This window comes from Nyctibius grandis, chromosome 8 (assembly GCF_013368605.1).
Source record: "Nyctibius grandis isolate bNycGra1 chromosome 8, bNycGra1.pri, whole genome shotgun sequence".
Taxonomy (NCBI): Eukaryota; Metazoa; Chordata; class Aves; order Nyctibiiformes; family Nyctibiidae; genus Nyctibius; species Nyctibius grandis.
Window position 1 is genome coordinate 12515976 of NC_090665.1, and position 17383 is coordinate 12533358.

The following is a 17383-nucleotide window of genomic DNA, read 5'->3' on the forward strand; positions in this document are numbered from 1 at the left end:
TGTGGCATATGTATATTTTTTTTTCCAAATCCCCAGAGCTACCCATTTTAAATACAAATATTCCAAACAACATATATGAAAAACTCCATTAGCTGCTGACTGAGAGTGTCTTGTGCAAGCCATATGAGAATATCCCAAGGGATATTCTGGTGGAAACATTGTCTTGGAGACCTAACTGGGTTTCCTCCTCTGTCATTTCTGGGTCTGTGGCACTTGAGCATTCTCTAGAGATAATGAGTGTTGTCTTGCTGACAAAGGTGGATGTTTCTGTGGTTTTTATATGTATTGCCATCATTGTGGAGTGACAGAAGTGAAATGCACTGTGTTAAGTGTAGGATCAGAAAGGGCAAGAAGTATATGTAATTGGCCGTTTAGCTGCTTCCCCATGAGCCACATTTAGTTGGTTAAATCACAAACCACGGTGTGCTTAGAGGAGAAGTGAGATCCAAACCCAACACCCAAATTCAAGTACTCTTTTATTCCTCAAGGCATGTAAGATTCAGCACCAGATCTGCTTACATCTGAGGCAGGTAGAGACATTTTCTAAGAGATTGGATCAGAATATTGCTTTTGGTTGGCATACGTTTACGTCGAGCCAGATGACAACCCCAAGATGTTCATTAGCCTGCAGTGTCAGATTATCACTCTTCAACATTATATGCTGTACCTCTAGCACAAGGCTTAGTGGTTTTATTGCATATGCATAGAGTATAAGCAGAGTATTTGCATCCTGCTCTGATTATTTACTTGACTTAATCTAAAACTCATTAAGGTGGCTGTCACTCTAAATGCAGTCCTTTAAGGTTTTTCTTTTCCTCCTTTTCTTTTTCCCATGATCTAGGTGAGGGGACGGGAGACATATGAAATGCTGCTAAAGATCAAAGAGTCCCTGGAGCTTATGCAGTACCTTCCTCAGCACACAATTGAGACCTACCGGCAGCAGCAGCAGCAGCAGCACCAGCACTTGCTCCAGAAGCAGTGAGTATGAGTATGACCTGTGCAGTAAGGATGGTGTGAAGGGGGAGAGAGGAGAGAGACACAGAAGGCTTCTGCACAGTTGTTTGTGGTGCTCAACCGAGGGCCAAGCACTCGTAGAGTACTGTGTTGGCAAAATACTTTCCAACAGCATAGCTGCTTGTTGGCCCCCTGGTCAGATCATTTCCAACTTCCAGCTGGAACCCAAGGCACAGCAAGGCAGTGCCGTTGAACAGCTTGCAGACAAAAACCCAATGCACATGTGTGCCCGAGATGGGCATTGGGTGGGTGTGCTCTTCTCTTGTCTGCCTCAGGGGAACAGCAGCAAATGTTGGAGCCATCTCCACACCTTCTCCAGGTTGTCCATCTGCGCATCTTGCCAAGAGCATACAGAGCCGGGACCATGAGCACCGGCTCAGCTGAGTGCTTGGACCCCACTGCTGTACATCTCTGGTGCTGTCGGAGGGCTGTTGTCTCAGTGGGGTATAAATACTATAAGGTCCTCAGCTATAAAAAGGGAAGCTGAAAGTCCGTGAGCAAGGATGAAACCGTAAGAATTGCTTTGTGACCAGTGACACTTCAAAGAAAGACTCTACGTGTGCACTTTAAAGTGGTTTTTAAAAATTGTACGTGTCACTGACTCTCCCCATTGCACATGAGAAACTTTCCATCCAGGCAGACGTAGTCCCTATTTGAACCTGGCTGGCAGGGCTGCGCCAGGATTACTTTGGGTGGTGTAAGTGACAAGAGGATGGGGAGAAGAAGGGCCAAATAAGTGTCTGGTTTCCATTTTCCCCTCTGTTCCCAAAGCTTTGCAGTACAGAGACTAGGTCAGAGAATGACTTCCCAGACAAGACCGTAAGCGTTGTAATTCATGAGCATTGCTTCACCTGCTGTATCGGGTGACAGAAAATAGCTGCCCGGGCTGTAGGTAGACACCAGCGGTAGTGCTTAGGATCTCATGCGTTCCTGGTGGTAAGCTCACGCGTCAAGAGGCTGCGGGTATAACTCATTCCTCTGCAGAGGTTAGCACAAGGCCAAGGCACCACATAAGTCCCACTTGAGCCTGTAGGGATTTATTTCGATGCCTTGGCCTTGTCTCAGGACTTCTGGCAATACCATGGCTTTCTGCCAGATCTTCTGCATGTGTTCACATTTCAACCTGTGTGTTTTTAGGGGTCAGCTGGAGTCTTGTAGAGGTGTGAAAAAGCCTTGTGCCAAAATGGCTGGAGCATTCAGGGGCTCTGGACTCTTTTTTTGAGGCACTTAATAATAATAATAATAATGAGAATTTTATCAGTCTCCCCACTGTTTCTATATACTGCAGCCTGTGTTTTACTAAGCTGCTAGGCATTGCAGCCTGTGTGCGCTCAGCTGCTTGTCTTCAAAGCTCCACCTGAAACTACAGCCATTTCAGTGGAGAAATGATTTTGTAAGCAGAAATGGACGGCAGCAGATGACAGCTTCACTTGGTGCTGACACTTGCTTGCCATAATTACTGTTTTCATTCTTCCTATATCAATAGGATGGCTTCCTGGCAACTGAGGTTGGTATTTGTGTTACCTTTAAGACCAGTGTGTGTGAGTCCAGCCATTTAATTTAATGACACTTCTTTCGGCATGTCTCCTGGCACTTGTCCAGTTATATATTCATTTTTCTCAGCTGCTGAGTGTGCTCAGATACTGGGGAGAAAGATTAAGAGCTTTTAAGGATGCCAGGAGTGGGGAGAAAAATAACTTTCAGTGTTTGTCCAGTGCTGCTGCAGTTGTCTCTGCCAACAGTCTGCCATCAAGCAGGGTCCTCTGTGCTGAAATGCATGTTCAAGAAATAGCTTCTTAGGTGCAGTTGGGTTCTGGTGCTTTTTCCTTTGATAATCCAGGGTATGACTTAATTTCTGAAGGAATGTGTTCAGGGCTAAGGGGCATTTAGGCTGAAAAGACTCAGATGCGATTGCACCGCAAAAAGAAATCATAAAGGATCTTCAGGTCTTGAAGTGAGAATGAAGAGAAAAGACCTTTTTGTAGGAACTGGTTTGGGTAAGAGCAACCTTGCGTCGAGAGCAGATTCAGCGAACTGCATGCTGCTGGGACGCTGTCCTGCCACTGTTTCCTTGCCAGGCTGGCCAAACTCAGCGGCACGGGGTAACTCCTTTGTGGGTCTGTTCTGGCTTTAAAGGAAAATGCCTTTCACTTTATAAATAGAGATGTACTTTCAAAACTCAGTCTCAATTTGCTTTCATTCAAAGTGTACGTTAAAAGGGAGAGCTAGGAAAGTCCCTATGCAGTGATGAGGTTTGAATGTGTAGAAGCTGTAGGTCCTAGCAGGGCTCTGTGGGGCCAGGATGTTTGTGAGTTGCCTTGGCTCTTTATTCTCAAACAGAGCTGCATCCACATGTGCTCCTTAGTCAAGCCTTGATGGAGGAATTGCTTGATTTTTCAGTTTACTTTTCTGAGCAATGGTTAACATAGAAAAGCTATCTAGGTGTGTGGGAAGAAGTTTCCCTTTAATTCCTACAACATGGAAGCTTCATCATTTTTGAAGAGTAAGAAAAGCAAGGATGAGATTATCATGGTGAAAGGCAGCTTTAAAAAAATAAATGTCATTTTGGAAAACAACTGTATAATTGCTCTCATGCACATACAGACCAGCATTGCATTTGGCAGGTCAGAAGATGCAACTGTCTTACCGTTCTGGAATAAAAAGGACAAATCTGGTGGCAAGCAGAAAGCTTTGTGTCCCACAAGATGACCAAAAATAGTACAATGTTTCACATCCTGCCAGACCACAATCTTTCTCTGTCTCATCTCCTCTCTTTGTTTGCTCCTTTGTGCATGGTTTTCTCTTATTTACTGTTATGCCAAATACCTTCATGATCATAGGTGGGAAGTTTTTTTAGCTGCAGTTTCTGTCTCCTTTTTCATTGCCAAATCCTGGGGCCCATATTTCAACAGCAGCATACACGTTTATTTAGAAGACTTCCTTTTCAAGGTCTGACACCGTTGTTTAAAACATGGATTTACCAGAAGATCCCTGCTGCCAGAGATACTAGAATTGGCCTGTGCCTTGTTGGGGAGAGAAAGTTTCTTCAATACTCTACTGTAAAATACATTTACCATCAATATTCCCAGGGAGTATCTCCACAGTCTCTAAGGGTTTCACTGGAAAACACTTTTTCATATTCAACAAAATTTCCCATGGTGGGTTTGACCCTGCTGAGCACTGTTTTCAGAACAGTCTCTATTTGAATTGGCCATAGCATGACTGAAGGAATTTCACAAAGTCTTCCAGTGACTACCAAGAAGAGGGCTCTTATATCCCAGAAAACGTTTCTCCCATATCAGCAGGGCTGCAGCTACCAGCCCATTGGCTGCCTTTCAATCTAGCGAGTAGCACAGTTCATTATCCAGACGAGAAGGAATTAACCTCACAAGTGAGGTATGACAGAGCAGAGCTATCCAGTGCCTGGAGTGCTCCAGCTGAGATGGGAGCTGCAAGGATCCCGGTGCTTGCTGTCGCAGAGAGGGGGCTGGTGTGGAAGGTATTCTTCATATCTCCACCTAGTTATTCTCATTTTTGGTGTGGAAGCCAATAGTGGATTTTTGCATGTTTTGGTTTGGTTTTGTAGTGCTGTGCTTGCATGTGTTGTGAACTCCAGGCACTTGGATAGCGTTCTCACTAGAGAACTGCCAAGATTAAAGTGAGCAAGAAAAAGTGTGGGTTTAGGTATATGAGGACGTGCTGCATTTGCTTTTCTGGCTCTGAGAGTGCAGTGTCTTCCACATTGACGGCCCCAGGGACCCCTTGGCTTTAGTGCAGAGGATCCCCCGGCTTTGCTGAGTTGTAATCAATATGGCCCTTTCACAGTGGGCACCTTTCTCTCTCTTTAGCACCAGCTTCTGGTTTTTAAGTAACTGAAGTTTGAAGTGGGCTCAATGGAAGCTGCTTCTCTCCTTTTCCCCTTTGGCTGAGTGCTTTTTTCCTCTTATGTTTTTTGCTGGGAACATTACCAGAGCACTGTTTGCACCCATGAGAGTGGGACACAGAAATCAGATTTCCCTGTTGGTTAGTTGTTTTCTCTTCCTTGCCAAGCACTCACTTGTACCTGGGACTTTCCAGCTTTCTAAATGTCCCTGTCACATGCCTTCACTGGAGGTGCTAAGACATCTGCTTTTCCCTTCCTTCAAAGCCCGTACTGTGATCATGAAGGTGGAAAGTGACTGTTTTTCTCTTGGTGGCTGGTGAAGGGTCCTATACATTCATCTTTTTCTTTTCTCTGGTTCCTTCTCTACAGTCTCCTTTCGGCCTGCTTCAGGAGTGAACTCACGGACTCAAGGAGAGACCCTCCCAAACAGACCGATGCCATCCTAAAACATTCCAGCCCCCCAAACCCATCAGTATACCCATAAACTGAGCTGGTGGGGTCGCTTTACCCAGCTGGCGGGACTAGGAACAGTGGGGCAAATACACAGCCTGATAGCAACAGAGTAAACAGTGAGAGTGATCTCCTGAAGGGACTCAAACTTTGCAAAAACAACAGACACTTCTACAGACCTCTTAGCTGTAGCCCGTAGCATTGGGAGGTCAGGAACCACAGTGTCGTCTGTCTTGGTGTAATGTTTTCTTCCTGATTTTGTAACCTGTTGATACTCTTTCCTGTTACTTCTGTATTTGTGAAACTCAGCAGGGTTTCTCTGAGCAGGTCTCAATTTTAAAATGCCTCTTGTCTTGTTTAAATTAAAAATGTGTTTATGGCTGGGGGGGGATGGAAGAGGGTTGGGTGTGTTTAAACAGTCTGTGATAGTCAGCTGTTTTAATGCTGGTCATGTAGTAATAGTGCAAGCAGATGAAGCATTTGTACTGCTGGACAGAGGGAGGTAATAATTATATGAATTGGCACTGGTAAGAAATCTATTTTTTTTTTTTTCCTGTAGAAATGCCCACCGATTTGGCATTATGAATTGTTTCCCCTTATTTCTAATTATAAAGGGTCTGATCTAAAATACATCAGAATTGTAGAGAAGAGTGGGTAACTTTGACTTCGCACCAGCACCGCTGTCATTAATGCAGCTTTGCTGAACTTGAATCTATGGGCTTGATCCAAGTGGTGGGCTGAGATGCACAAGGTGAACGTGAGGTTGGAGACTTTCTGCGTAATGACATCCATGTGTGCCCAGTGTCTCTGTCCCTTTGCAGCTGAGGGTGTAAAGGGTAGAGTGTCCGAAACTGCTCATTGTCCTACCTGTGAAAAGGTGTCAGAGCTTGCCCCTTTCCTTGCAGATGTTCAGCAGTTATTAGATGTTGCTTTAGAGTATTCATCAACTCTACTACGTTTTACCCCGTCACTACAAACCTCACAGATCAAAGGAAAGTGACGCCAGCATATTTTGCAGCTGACTCAGCCAAGTGGCCTCAGGCCACGCTCACCTTGTCCATTAATCCTGCAACCAGTGGCTTTTGCTTATTTTGTCCATGAAATGCATCCTGGCTTAGCAATTCCTGCACAGGAGACAGTTTCTCAGCAAGGACTTGTAAATCCTCACACTGCTTGTATCAAACTCTACCTCTGAAGACTGTTTGTATGGGGCTTCACAAGATCAATTTGAACCCTTTGGAAACTTCATCTCTAAGTGTCAAGCCCAGACCAGCACAAAGGAGGAACAATCAATGGGCGAGTAACACGCCATGGAATTAACCTGGCATTGCTGAGCGTGGCACTAGGTGTGGATGCTGGCAACGAGGGAGGAGCTGGTTGAGGGTGGGCATGATGCCTGCTGTGGCTCTCACCACAGAGAGGTGCTCAAACATCCTTACATGAAGAACAGCACCTGATACTGGTAGAGAAGTGTCCTTCAACCCACAGTCTCGGGCAGTGGCATCTCTCCTGAGGGGACCCTCCAACGTTGATGGCTGCAGGAAATGGAAATGTGAAGAAGTTATTGAAGGTACACCAGGAATGGTGCTCCCTGTGGGCTGGTGTCTGCCTAATCAGCAGTGGTTGGGGAGCAGAGCTTGGTTGCAAATGCCACTGATCAGCATCCCCTGAGAAACACAGGGGGCTGGATCAATACTGATGGGGACCTGTGTGCCTGCAGTGTAGTCCATGCTGGAGTTATTTGGGGCAGGTGTGTACTCAGCTCTGACACAGTTGTGGTTAGGCACAGCCTGAAGAGAAGGTGCCTCCCAAATGCAGAGCGGGCCTCCTGGCCACCCACCAAGGAAAAATGCCTGATGCAGTGGGAGAAGACTCTTATCTCTGAACATCATATCATCCGCTTCCAGGCAGCAGAGCTGTGATCTGAGCAGGTGATGACTCGTACTCACATCTCCTTTGAGAGCCATATCCCATCTCTGGGTATCTCCTTCATTGTCTTAGCAAGACTTGTTCTACCATAGCGGCGTGGGGGAGGGCTGATGGCGAAAAACCCCCAAAATTGTGATTAAGTATAAATAATAACTGAATAAATACTAGCAGTGACTATTTAATACAGTTGCAGCTCTACCACTGCTCCTTGTGTAAAGCTAACCAAATCAAGTGCCTCTTTACTTTGCCTGGAAACTCCAGGAAGTACTTTGACATCACAAAGCAGATAACTATTGCTCTGTGCCTTTTTATTTGGGAGAAGAAAGCAATACTATTCCTTTCCCTGTGAGAGGTGGGAATCTGAACTGCAAATGCAGCCCAGACGCAGGATTATACTTGGCACTGTCAGTCACAGTGGCATAGTGGCACAGTCCTTACAGTGGAGGTTTATTCCTGCATCTTGGTCTTGTCTACTTGTGGATGGCAATACAGAAATACTGTGACAGGGACACACATATCTGTATCTAGAGCTCTGCTACAAGGCCTGTCCACTGGCAAGTTTGAGAAGGCAGCCCACCAGAAGATACAAGACATCCACAGCCCATACCAGGAGATTCCAGCTCATGCTCCAACTCATCATCTGGTCTGACCTCTAGGAAATCTCTTGTATCATGATGGGCAATACAGCACCTGGGACTTCCACAAAACAAGAATGTAAATTATTTGGATCTCACTGTCCTCTGGAAAGGCTTTCTGATTTGTCCTCCTTACCTGTAAGAGGATGATGATTGTGAAATTGGTCTTAATGGTGACTTGATTTGCCCTCTGGCTACTAGGTGGTTATCTTGGTGCGTTTTTTTTAATCAAATAACCTGGAGCTGGAAGCAATTGAGTTGCTTCGTAGTCTGTCCTCTGCAGATAGAAGAAGAAAACTTTTTCCCAGCTGTCTTTGGATTGCTTCTCTGTCATCTCTGGGGCTTCAGAAAAGTAAGCCTTTTCCTTTCAAGGAATAATGAAATGGACTAATTGGGCCTTATCAGTCAATCAGGTAATATCAGTCTATGTCAACTAGTTGATGTATATCCACTCCCTGTATTACAGCTCCATTCCCTGCAGAGCAGATTGCATCCACTGCCTGCCTTGAGAAATTCCCATACCTGAAATCTAAGGGGAGTCATTAGCACCACCCTTGTCCCTGTGCTGTAGTCACCTAGTGAACATCAGGGCTCCTCCTTTCCATTCTCCCAGTTAGTTACCAAGTCTACAAACCACTTGTGTGGTGGAAAAGATGCACTATTGCTTGCTTTAGAATAGCAGCTGTGTGAGATGTGGAGAGCAAGGGCATCTCTCTGCTTTTTAGTGTCCACCTTCACAGGCCTTTAAAGTGGATGAGTGCAACTGAGCATCATCTGTGTCACTTGTGTTACTAGATGACATCAGTGACATCCCAGTGTTATGCAGCTCAATGGGCAACCTTACTTGAAAAAAACGTTGCAAATGGGCATGTTGACCATGTGTGAACTTAGGATGTAATACTTGCTGCACTTGGTGTGGCTACTGTAAGGAAAGGCAGGCCCAGAACTGGACAGCTTCGATTCCACTTGGGTCTCTCTGCCTTGTGACTAGCTCTAGGTCTTCAGGGATAGCAAACTGTAGGCACAGGGGCTTGGGTGAAATCTTAAACTCTCTGAGCCTGAGCTGTGCTATTCTTGCACTTAATGAACCTTTGATGTCATTTGCATTAAGGCTGCTTATGTGATGGTGTTCTCATCTGATGTGAATGAGGGCTCTAGGACTTGTCTACCAAATCAGGTAATTGGTCTATCCAAGCAGTTTCCTACCTCTGGTGAAGGGCTGATATCCAGTGAGATGGGAAAGTGCAGAATTATACAAGGTAACCTGTGAACTAAACTGTGCTTCATATGTGGGAGAAGGAGGAAGTTCCGTCCTGACCTCTTGAGATGATCAGTGTATGCCTTGAAGCGTGAGAGGTGACTGCCTTCATATAAGCTTGCATAACTACAAATGTTATTGGCTACATAATTACATAGCCTCTTGAAGAGAGAAAAATCAGTTGCAGAATGTGACTCAGTGCCTTTCGTATCAGACTGTTCCAAGAAGTATAATAGTCTCTTAATTGAAGTCCTTATACCTTGATATTAAAATGCATTTCATTGGCATTGATATCAAAGAAATGTTAATGCTCCTACTTCTAATCTTTCTTGAGACATAGTAAGTATAATTTTAATGAAAATCACTGTGCATGACATTCTTATAATACCTGTTTAAAAAAAAAATCGAGAAAAAAGCAATATATTTTCAGTGAATCCTCAAACACCATGTAGTCCGTGTGTTTAATACCAAAACCATTTTCTTGTGTTTCTGAGGCTGTTGCTATATTGATGTGTGACATTAATTTTCAATAAAATTTTGCATCTTGGTTTTCTTTGGCTAGATGGCTTTGTCTAGACCTTTTACACGTCTGCTCATGTGATGGAATAGTTTAGTTGAAACGAGTATGGGTATGAAGAAAAATGCTTTTGTTTCCTGTTTTATTCACTTGAGCTTGATTGTCTTAATCTTGATTCTTATGAGTATGAATGAGATAAGAATGGAGTCCTTAAGCTATATGTTAAAGTATGCATTTTTTCTATAGTGTAGGGTGCTTTGGGTTGCCTTGTGTTTGCTTCCTTCCTTCCTTCCTTTTTTTTTAATTCCCAAAGTATTTTGTAGTCTCCTAGCCAGCTTTGCTGAGATCACTGTTGGTGGTGGAGAGGGCAAAGTTAGGCCCACTACTGACCTCCTTGGAGAATCTTGTTTTGTAGCAACTGGCATCCTTTTTTTAAAAAAGAAGAAAAAGTTTCTACTCATGAGCTCTCTGAATAAATCTGTCCTGAGCTTAAACAATGCACCTAAATCTTTTTTGGGAAGTCTTTGTTGATTTGATTTGGAATTTCACTGTGTATGTGGTGACCTCCTCACTTGCATATCATGCAGATTTTACCCTAAGAGACTACCCTAAGAGACTACTCAGGTGTGTATTAATTTCAGCTGAAGCTCAGTTAGGATAAGTACCTGAACCTGTAGAGTAGAAATATTCACTTTGGTCCTAAATGCAGAAGCCTCTTAGGTTAAGGGTGGTGTCAACATGACTTGAATTTCATGGCTGCCCTCAACTTTTATAATTGGTGAATTGAAACCTCAGGTCTGAATCATTCCCTTCACCCTGAACAGTTGGGTCTGAACTTCATGGCTCGGTTTCACTTCCCCTTGGGAGTTGCTGCCATCGTTAATATTAATTTGTGAAGCTTCTTGTGCTTTCCACTTCCTTGAGTCTATGAAGTTTGCTGGATCTTGTCCTGCATCTTCACTGCCAAAGGACAGTTCACACCCTTCTGTACCTCCTGTAATTGTGTAATTAGGTAACATTTCTTCAGGGCCTTAGATACTCTAGCCTGTTAGCATAGATGTTTTCTCCACCCAACACTGCAAGTCTTAAAAGTGCAGGAAGCTGGAGACAATGTAATTGTATGAAACTTGACCTTGAGTGCTGAAGGCTTAAATAAATTATAGGAATAAGGCTTTTCTTTCCTTTTCACTTCACTTATTTGAAGTAATAACTATTCTCTTTGCATAGAAGGAAAGCCAGTTCCCAGGAATTGGCGTAACCAGTTATACCCAGACAAACAAGTTTCCCAGTGGGAAATAAGATGGGAATGTGCCCTTGCACCTTCACCGCAGGGTCACCGTGATATGGCCGAATGAGTACCGGGCTCTGCAGTGAGCCAGATGACCTCTGCTCTGCCGGGTGAGCACGGCTTGCGAGGGTACATCGTGTTTGGGAAGCGTGCCCGCTTCCCCAGAACCTTTGCCCAGTCTTGCAAATGGCCCCAGTGTCAGAGAAAGAAAAACCGACTCTCTTGTGGCATGGCAATGCTCTGCCAATTGCGCTGTTGGTGCCGCTTTAATGATCATTTTCTGCATATCCCAAATAAGACCCCACTCCAGATGGGATGCCGCAGCTGTAACTCAATCTGGGAACTGGGCTGCCATTCAGAAAGCGGTCTGGTCTTCGTGCTCCGGATCGCTTACGAGGCAGGATTGCAGCTGGGACCCTCGGGGCTGGGCAGGGGGAAGCTTGCCAGCAAGCCTCCCTGGCCTGGTTTGTGGATATGCTGGATGGAGTTCGGGGCTGTCTGGACTTGAGGGAGGCTAGTGCTGTTATTGAGTGGTAGTAGGAATCTGACACTCTTTGCAAGCAGCCTGTGGGGTTTGGATAGCACGTTCTCCTTAACACCAGCAAAAGCTGCATGTCAGTGTCCCAGGCAGCTCTGACCAGCTCAGTAGTGGTCCCTAAGGTGTGTGGAGTCTGTCCTGAGCAAAGAGCCTCTGGCTGTTATATATACACCTGATAACAACCTGATTATATAAATAACTAAGTTTGGAGAAACCAAGGTGATAAGTGCGACCTGATCTGAAAATTGTTTCTGCAGTCAGGTTTTTAGGGTAGTTAGGATGGTTTGAGACAGCTTTCTCAGTTCTTGTTCTTACGAAAAAAAGTCTTTGACCACAAGGAGAGCTTAACTTAAAAACATTCTTCTTGAGTTTTGGCAGCTGTTTGCTGGCTTTGCATACGTTCTTTTCAACTGAAAAACTTACGTAGAAGCTTTTCCTTAAATAAAAATTTTGAACTGAAGGTGAAGCTTCCTTTTGTCGGTATTTCACCATTTGTTTTTTAAATGCACAGAATATCTGGGAAACTTCTTATTTCCTGTTGACTCTCTCGAATGATCTTTATCTGTGATGCTCCCGTGGTGTCAGTGATTTCACTAGCAGTAGCTCACCACTGCCACAAACAGAAAACATAGCCCCTTGGATGTGCGCTCTTAACAACCAACCGCTGTGATTCCTGTCCTAACATCTCCTTGGTTTGCAGGACCTCCATGCAGTCGCAGTCATCCTATGGCTCCAACTCTCCACCGCTCAGCAAAATGAACAGCATGAACAAGCTGCCCTCGGTCAGCCAGCTAATTAACCCCCAGCAGCGCAATGCCCTGACCCCAACCACCATCCCTGACGGCATGGGAACCAACAGTAAGAAACCCTCGCTCCTTCTCCTGTTTTATGTGTGCTCCCCACTAGTCTGGGCAAGGAGTCTTGGCATCTCCAAGTGGCTAGTGTGAGGCTGGGGATTATTGCTCGTTGCTGTGCCACGGGGCAAGGCTTCAGCATCCTGCTCTGAGCCTCACAGGGGTGAACAGAGCTGCTTCTTGCTGCAGATCTGGCTGGCTGCACTGTCATCTGTCTTTCAAGACTTTTCTTCTTCCTTTCCCAGCAGAGGAGATGTAAACATTGGCAAACTTTTTCCCCTCAATTCAATTAAGACCCTTCTTAGTTTCAAAGGAAATATCTGCATTTTGCAGCTCTGTAAGCTGTTTCCTCCTGTCTGCTGAAGAGTGCACAGCAGCCGTCTAAATCCAGGATGACAGACGTGGTTCTGGGGGCTGAGTTTTAGTATTTTTGGGGTATTTTTTTTTTTTTCTAAATTTCAAAAGTGCTGGGCTCTCGCCCACGCCTGTTGCTGATTCCCTTCAGGTGCTCTTGGTGTCTCTGAAAACAAAGCTGTTTGCCTTCTGTATTGGATTACTCCACTGGCTCTGTCCTGCTCATCTCTTGCAGCAGAGAAAGCCGAGACGCCCGTGGCTTGCTTAGGTTTCTACTGAGCCTGTTTGTAAGGGAAGGTGACGCCATGGCGGTGCTGCTGACAGTTGTTCTGGCGAGGGGAGAGCTCCTGAAGGACTGTCTGTCATCTGGTCCTTGTGCCGTCATTGTGGCCCTGTTTGAAATTCCCCATGAGCTCGCTCCATACAGGGCTTTGCAGAGGATTTAACGATGCTTTGGCTGTGGTTACTCTCCCTTGGCACCGTGCTGGGGGCAAAGCAGGGGTCTGGGAACGTCTGGGTAACTGTGCTCCTCCTTCTTCTCTCCTCCAGTTTCCATGATGGGCACCCACATGGCCATGACCAGCGACATGAATGGCCTCAGCCCCACGCAGGCGCTGCCTCCTCCCCTCTCCATGCCTTCAACATCCCACTGCACCCCCCCTCCTCCGTACCCCACAGACTGCAGCATCGTCAGGTGAGCGGGAGCAGGCTGCCCAGCACACATTTCCCACCCACAGGGAGCGGAGGCCTCATGTCGGGAGCCTGAAGGGTCCTGCTGGGTCCCTAGCCCCATTCTCCTGGAGCACTGGATCCCAGTGGGTCTTGGCAGTCCTGAGGCTGGCACCCTCTGGGCACTGAGCCTCAAACCCCCATCTCTGAGCAGCTGAGAGAAACAGGGACATTAGGACTGCAAGAAAGCCAAGGGATTCCGCATCTATTGGGCTGGTGGAGCTGAGAGCACAAGGCTGTCTCGCAAACATTTCTTTTTTCTTTTTTCCTTTTTTTTTTCCTTTTTTCCCCCGCTTTGGTCACGCAACAAGCCATGGCTGGGGTCAGAAGCCCCTCTGCCCAACATGAGGTTGAACAGCTTGAAAGATGCTGCCCATAAAGGAGGAATCCTTTACATTTAGGGAGGAATGTGCTGATTTGAAGTACTTTGTGCACATGATGTGTCTAAGCCCCAGACCAACTGCCTTGCTGAAGCCCTCTGTCCATGCAGCAGGCTGCCATGGGCTCAGCCACCTTCTGGGTGAAGTGACCTGGCAGGAGGGTCCACGTGAGCCTTACTGCCCCAAGATCCAGGCTGTGTAGCACCGTCTCTTGACTAAGGCAAGGTGCTGCCATGAGGGTTGTCTGCTAGGAGCCAAGATGAAGGACTCCCTCATTTGTTTGATGTGGCAGTGATGTGGCTTGCAGGCCTGGGATGTCTTGGAGAAGGTCAAGCCAAGGGTGAAAGCTTTGTTTCCTGTTGCTGCAGGTTGGCTGAGTGTTTGGTTTTTCTGTGGTTTGGGCTGTTGCAGCCAGGGTGATCTTTTTTTCTCTCTCCTTCCTTCCTTCCTCCTCTGCAGCTTCTTAGCGAGGTTGGGCTGCTCATCCTGTGTGGATTATTTCACGACCCAGGGGCTGACCACCATCTATCAGATTGAGCATTACTCCATGGATGTAAGTAACTCCTCACCATTTCCTTTGTTTGCACTCTTGGCCCTGCTGTAGGAACAGGTCAGAAATCCAGACTCAGTATATTTTTATTTTTATATGATTAGTTTGATTTAAGGCTGTTGCACACAGAGAAGACTTATTGTGAGGTGAAGAGAGGCTGGACTCGGGGCAGACATTGTAACTGCCTTGCCTGGCACAGAGAGAGTGTCTTCCCTTCCCCACCACTGTGCATTTTGGCCCCCAAGGTGGCTCCAGCCCACACACCTGTTAGTTCTGCAAGGCTGGGTTTCAGTTTACACCACTCTGAAACACCTCACTCGCCTGCAGACAAGTAGACCGTCCAGAAGTGGTCTGCATTTTTCCCTCCCTGCTTCTGTTTCCTGGCATTACCTTCATGATCTTCCCTTGCCACTGGTTTCTAGGCCCAGCTTTTTTTTCTCTTGCATGGCTTTTGCTGCAGGGTTGCTGCTTCCTCTCCTGTGCCATTGCTCTCCTCAGAGCTGGCTGTCCCCTTTTTTAGCCTGGAGACTTTGCAAGGCTGTGGTGCTTTTGCTCCCTAGTGTGGGCTGCCTTTCTTTGGCTGCTGCTCTAATTAGAAAAGCTGACCCAAATTAACTAAAGCTGGTTGCTAATTTTTTTCAGAAGCTGATATCACATTTCCCAGAGTTTAGGTAGTGCTCCCCTCAGGTACTGCACCAGATATGATGAGGCCTCAAAGTCCAAGTTTTCTCAGGTTATGTGTCTGTTCTTAAATTTTAGTTATGTAATTGGTACGGTAATTAAGACAGTTCCTACAGAGTCAGACACAGAGTTTCAAATACTGGAGCTCAGACTTGAATTCTAAAACCCTTTTGCAGGCTTTGAAATAAACACGGAAGCTTTCAAAGCTGTTGAACTTCTGCAGCCCAGCATCACACACCATAGACCACCAGCAGATCTCCATGAGGTTGCCTTGGAGGCCTTTCAGTACAGTTAAACATCTAGCTTTAGAAGACCTTGTGTCTTTAGTCCTTGCTGCCTCATGGCTACACATGCTTGTTCAGAAGTGAACCACCACCTTCAGGATTAGTGCTTTGTCTTCTGCAGTGCATCATGCCTGCCTGAATTTTAGCAGCTTTGTTGGTTAATAGGCATTTGCAGGGTGGCCCAGAGGCTGCTTTTACTCCCAGAGCCCAGCTTGCCCAGGGACTGCTCTGTTAAGCCCTCCACCTTGCCTTGCAGGATCTGGTGAGCCTCAAGATCCCGGAGCAGTTCCGCCATGCCATCTGGAAGGGCATCCTCGACCACCGGCAGCTTCATGACTTCTCCTCCCCTCCCCACCTCCTGCGCACCCCCAGCGGCGCCTCCACCGTCAGTGTGGGCTCCAGCGAAACCCGGGGAGAGCGGGTCATTGACGCGGTCCGCTTCACACTCCGGCAGACCATTTCCTTCCCACCCCGCGACGAGTGGAATGACTTCAATTTCGACATGGATGCCAGGCGCAACAAACAGCAACGCATCAAGGAGGAAGGGGAGTGAGCTCCGCAGACCTCGCTCCACCCCGCCTCGGCCACAAACTGCTCAGCCCTTCATTTGTCTTCCTTCTGCTTGGTACTGCACCCCTGGACGAAGGGCGGAGGAAGCTTTCTTGCTCACTCATGCTAGTTATGCCCTTGATGCTGTCTAGGTCACGCTCCTGGACCATGACCTCCACCCCAGCTCTTGCAAGGGGAAGAGCTGAGCAAAGGGGGAAGGCGGGTGGTATTTCCTTGAAAGCCATTGACCTTCTCAAGAAGGTGTCATTCTTATTTCATGTTTTTCTTTGGGGAGAGGGCCTATTTTCTTGACTTCTGAATCCTCATACACCTTGTGGGTGTCCTGACCTGCAAACTTGTCTCTCTCATCCAGCGATCCCGCTTTGAAAAGCAGGAAGTTTAAAATAAATTTTTAAAAAGCCAAAAAAAATCCAACCCAGCCCCCAAAACCAAATGCAAAACCCTAAAGCCACCAAACCCTGAACTGTCAGTTCATCCAAAAAATAAATGGGAATTGGTCTGCTGAACGTTGCACTTAAACAGCCTCTTCCCACGGAGCTGAGTGCTCTGTTCATGTGTAATATTCTCCAGCGGAGACAGCACGTGCACTTTGCTGGGCAGGCCAGCGCTTACGGCCACCTGCAACCCACTTTTTCCTTTTCCCTTGCCTTCTCTGGGGAAAACACAAACCTGCTGTCTCTTCTTGCTTTGAATTTGCATTCATGTGTATGTCCTGGTTTGCTTGTTTCAGGATATAAACGCAAATGCAGCCATCGGTCACTCTTGACTTCTGTCCCCCACCCAACCTTTAGCCATTCTGTATTACTACTGACATTTAAGCTAGAGAATTAGGCTTTGCCACATATGCAGCCTGGTTAGTTTAGCATAAGGATTTGCCTGCCTAGCTTCTAGTTGAACAGAGGACCAACTCAGAGCTGCACACTGGTTTGTAGGGCTTCAGCTATCCTAAACCTAGACAATCTTTTATTTAGACCATGCTAGATTGGTTTTCTGCCAGGTAAAGTAGAACCATCTTTAGGTAGGCCTGTAATAGGCTGGAGCCTGTTGTGGTTTGTTGCTGGTGACTATAGACTAAGTGATGAGCAACTAGAAGCAGAGAGTAAAAAAAAAGAAAGAAATTTCCAACTGCCTTCGAACAAGGACCTGTTCCCTGTAATATGAGTGTTGCTACAGCAAAATGTCATGTTTACATGAGAAATTGATTTTTCTCTGTTTTTTCTTTATTGGTTCTACAGCAGCTGTGCTCTGAGGCATTTCCTCTGGCATTTCACTGTCCACAGTGATCCTGTGGACAAATAACTGAACAGAGCGCGTGTTTTCACATTCATATTGGCCAAGGTAGTGAGACTCTTAACGTATACAAAACAAACCTCAACTGAGGAGCTCGGCTCAGCACAGCTGCTTTCAAGTTGGCTTGCTCTTTTTAACAGCAAGGCTGACTTTTTTTTGGTTGGGGAAAGATGAAAAAA

The 17383-nt window shown here is 46.2% G+C and overlaps 1 protein-coding gene across 3 annotated transcripts in view; it reads left to right on the forward strand.

Moving 5' to 3' along the window:
- Nucleotides 1-15897, forward strand: part of TP63 (tumor protein p63) — a 107525-nt gene extending 91628 nt beyond the window's left edge. For 2 of the 3 annotated variants that reach the window (XM_068405811.1, XM_068405812.1), the window contains 5 exons: nucleotides 842-978; nucleotides 12213-12370; nucleotides 13270-13414; nucleotides 14289-14382; nucleotides 15601-15897. In XM_068405811.1, the coding sequence (XP_068261912.1) occupies nucleotides 842-978; nucleotides 12213-12370; nucleotides 13270-13414; nucleotides 14289-14382; nucleotides 15601-15897 (831 nt within the window). Of the gene's footprint in view, nucleotides 1-841; nucleotides 979-5266; nucleotides 5562-12212; nucleotides 12371-13269; nucleotides 13415-14288; nucleotides 14383-15600 lie in introns of those variants that run through there. The other variant, XM_068405813.1, reaches the window with a different exon arrangement.
- Nucleotides 15898-17383: the final 1486 nt, after the last annotated feature.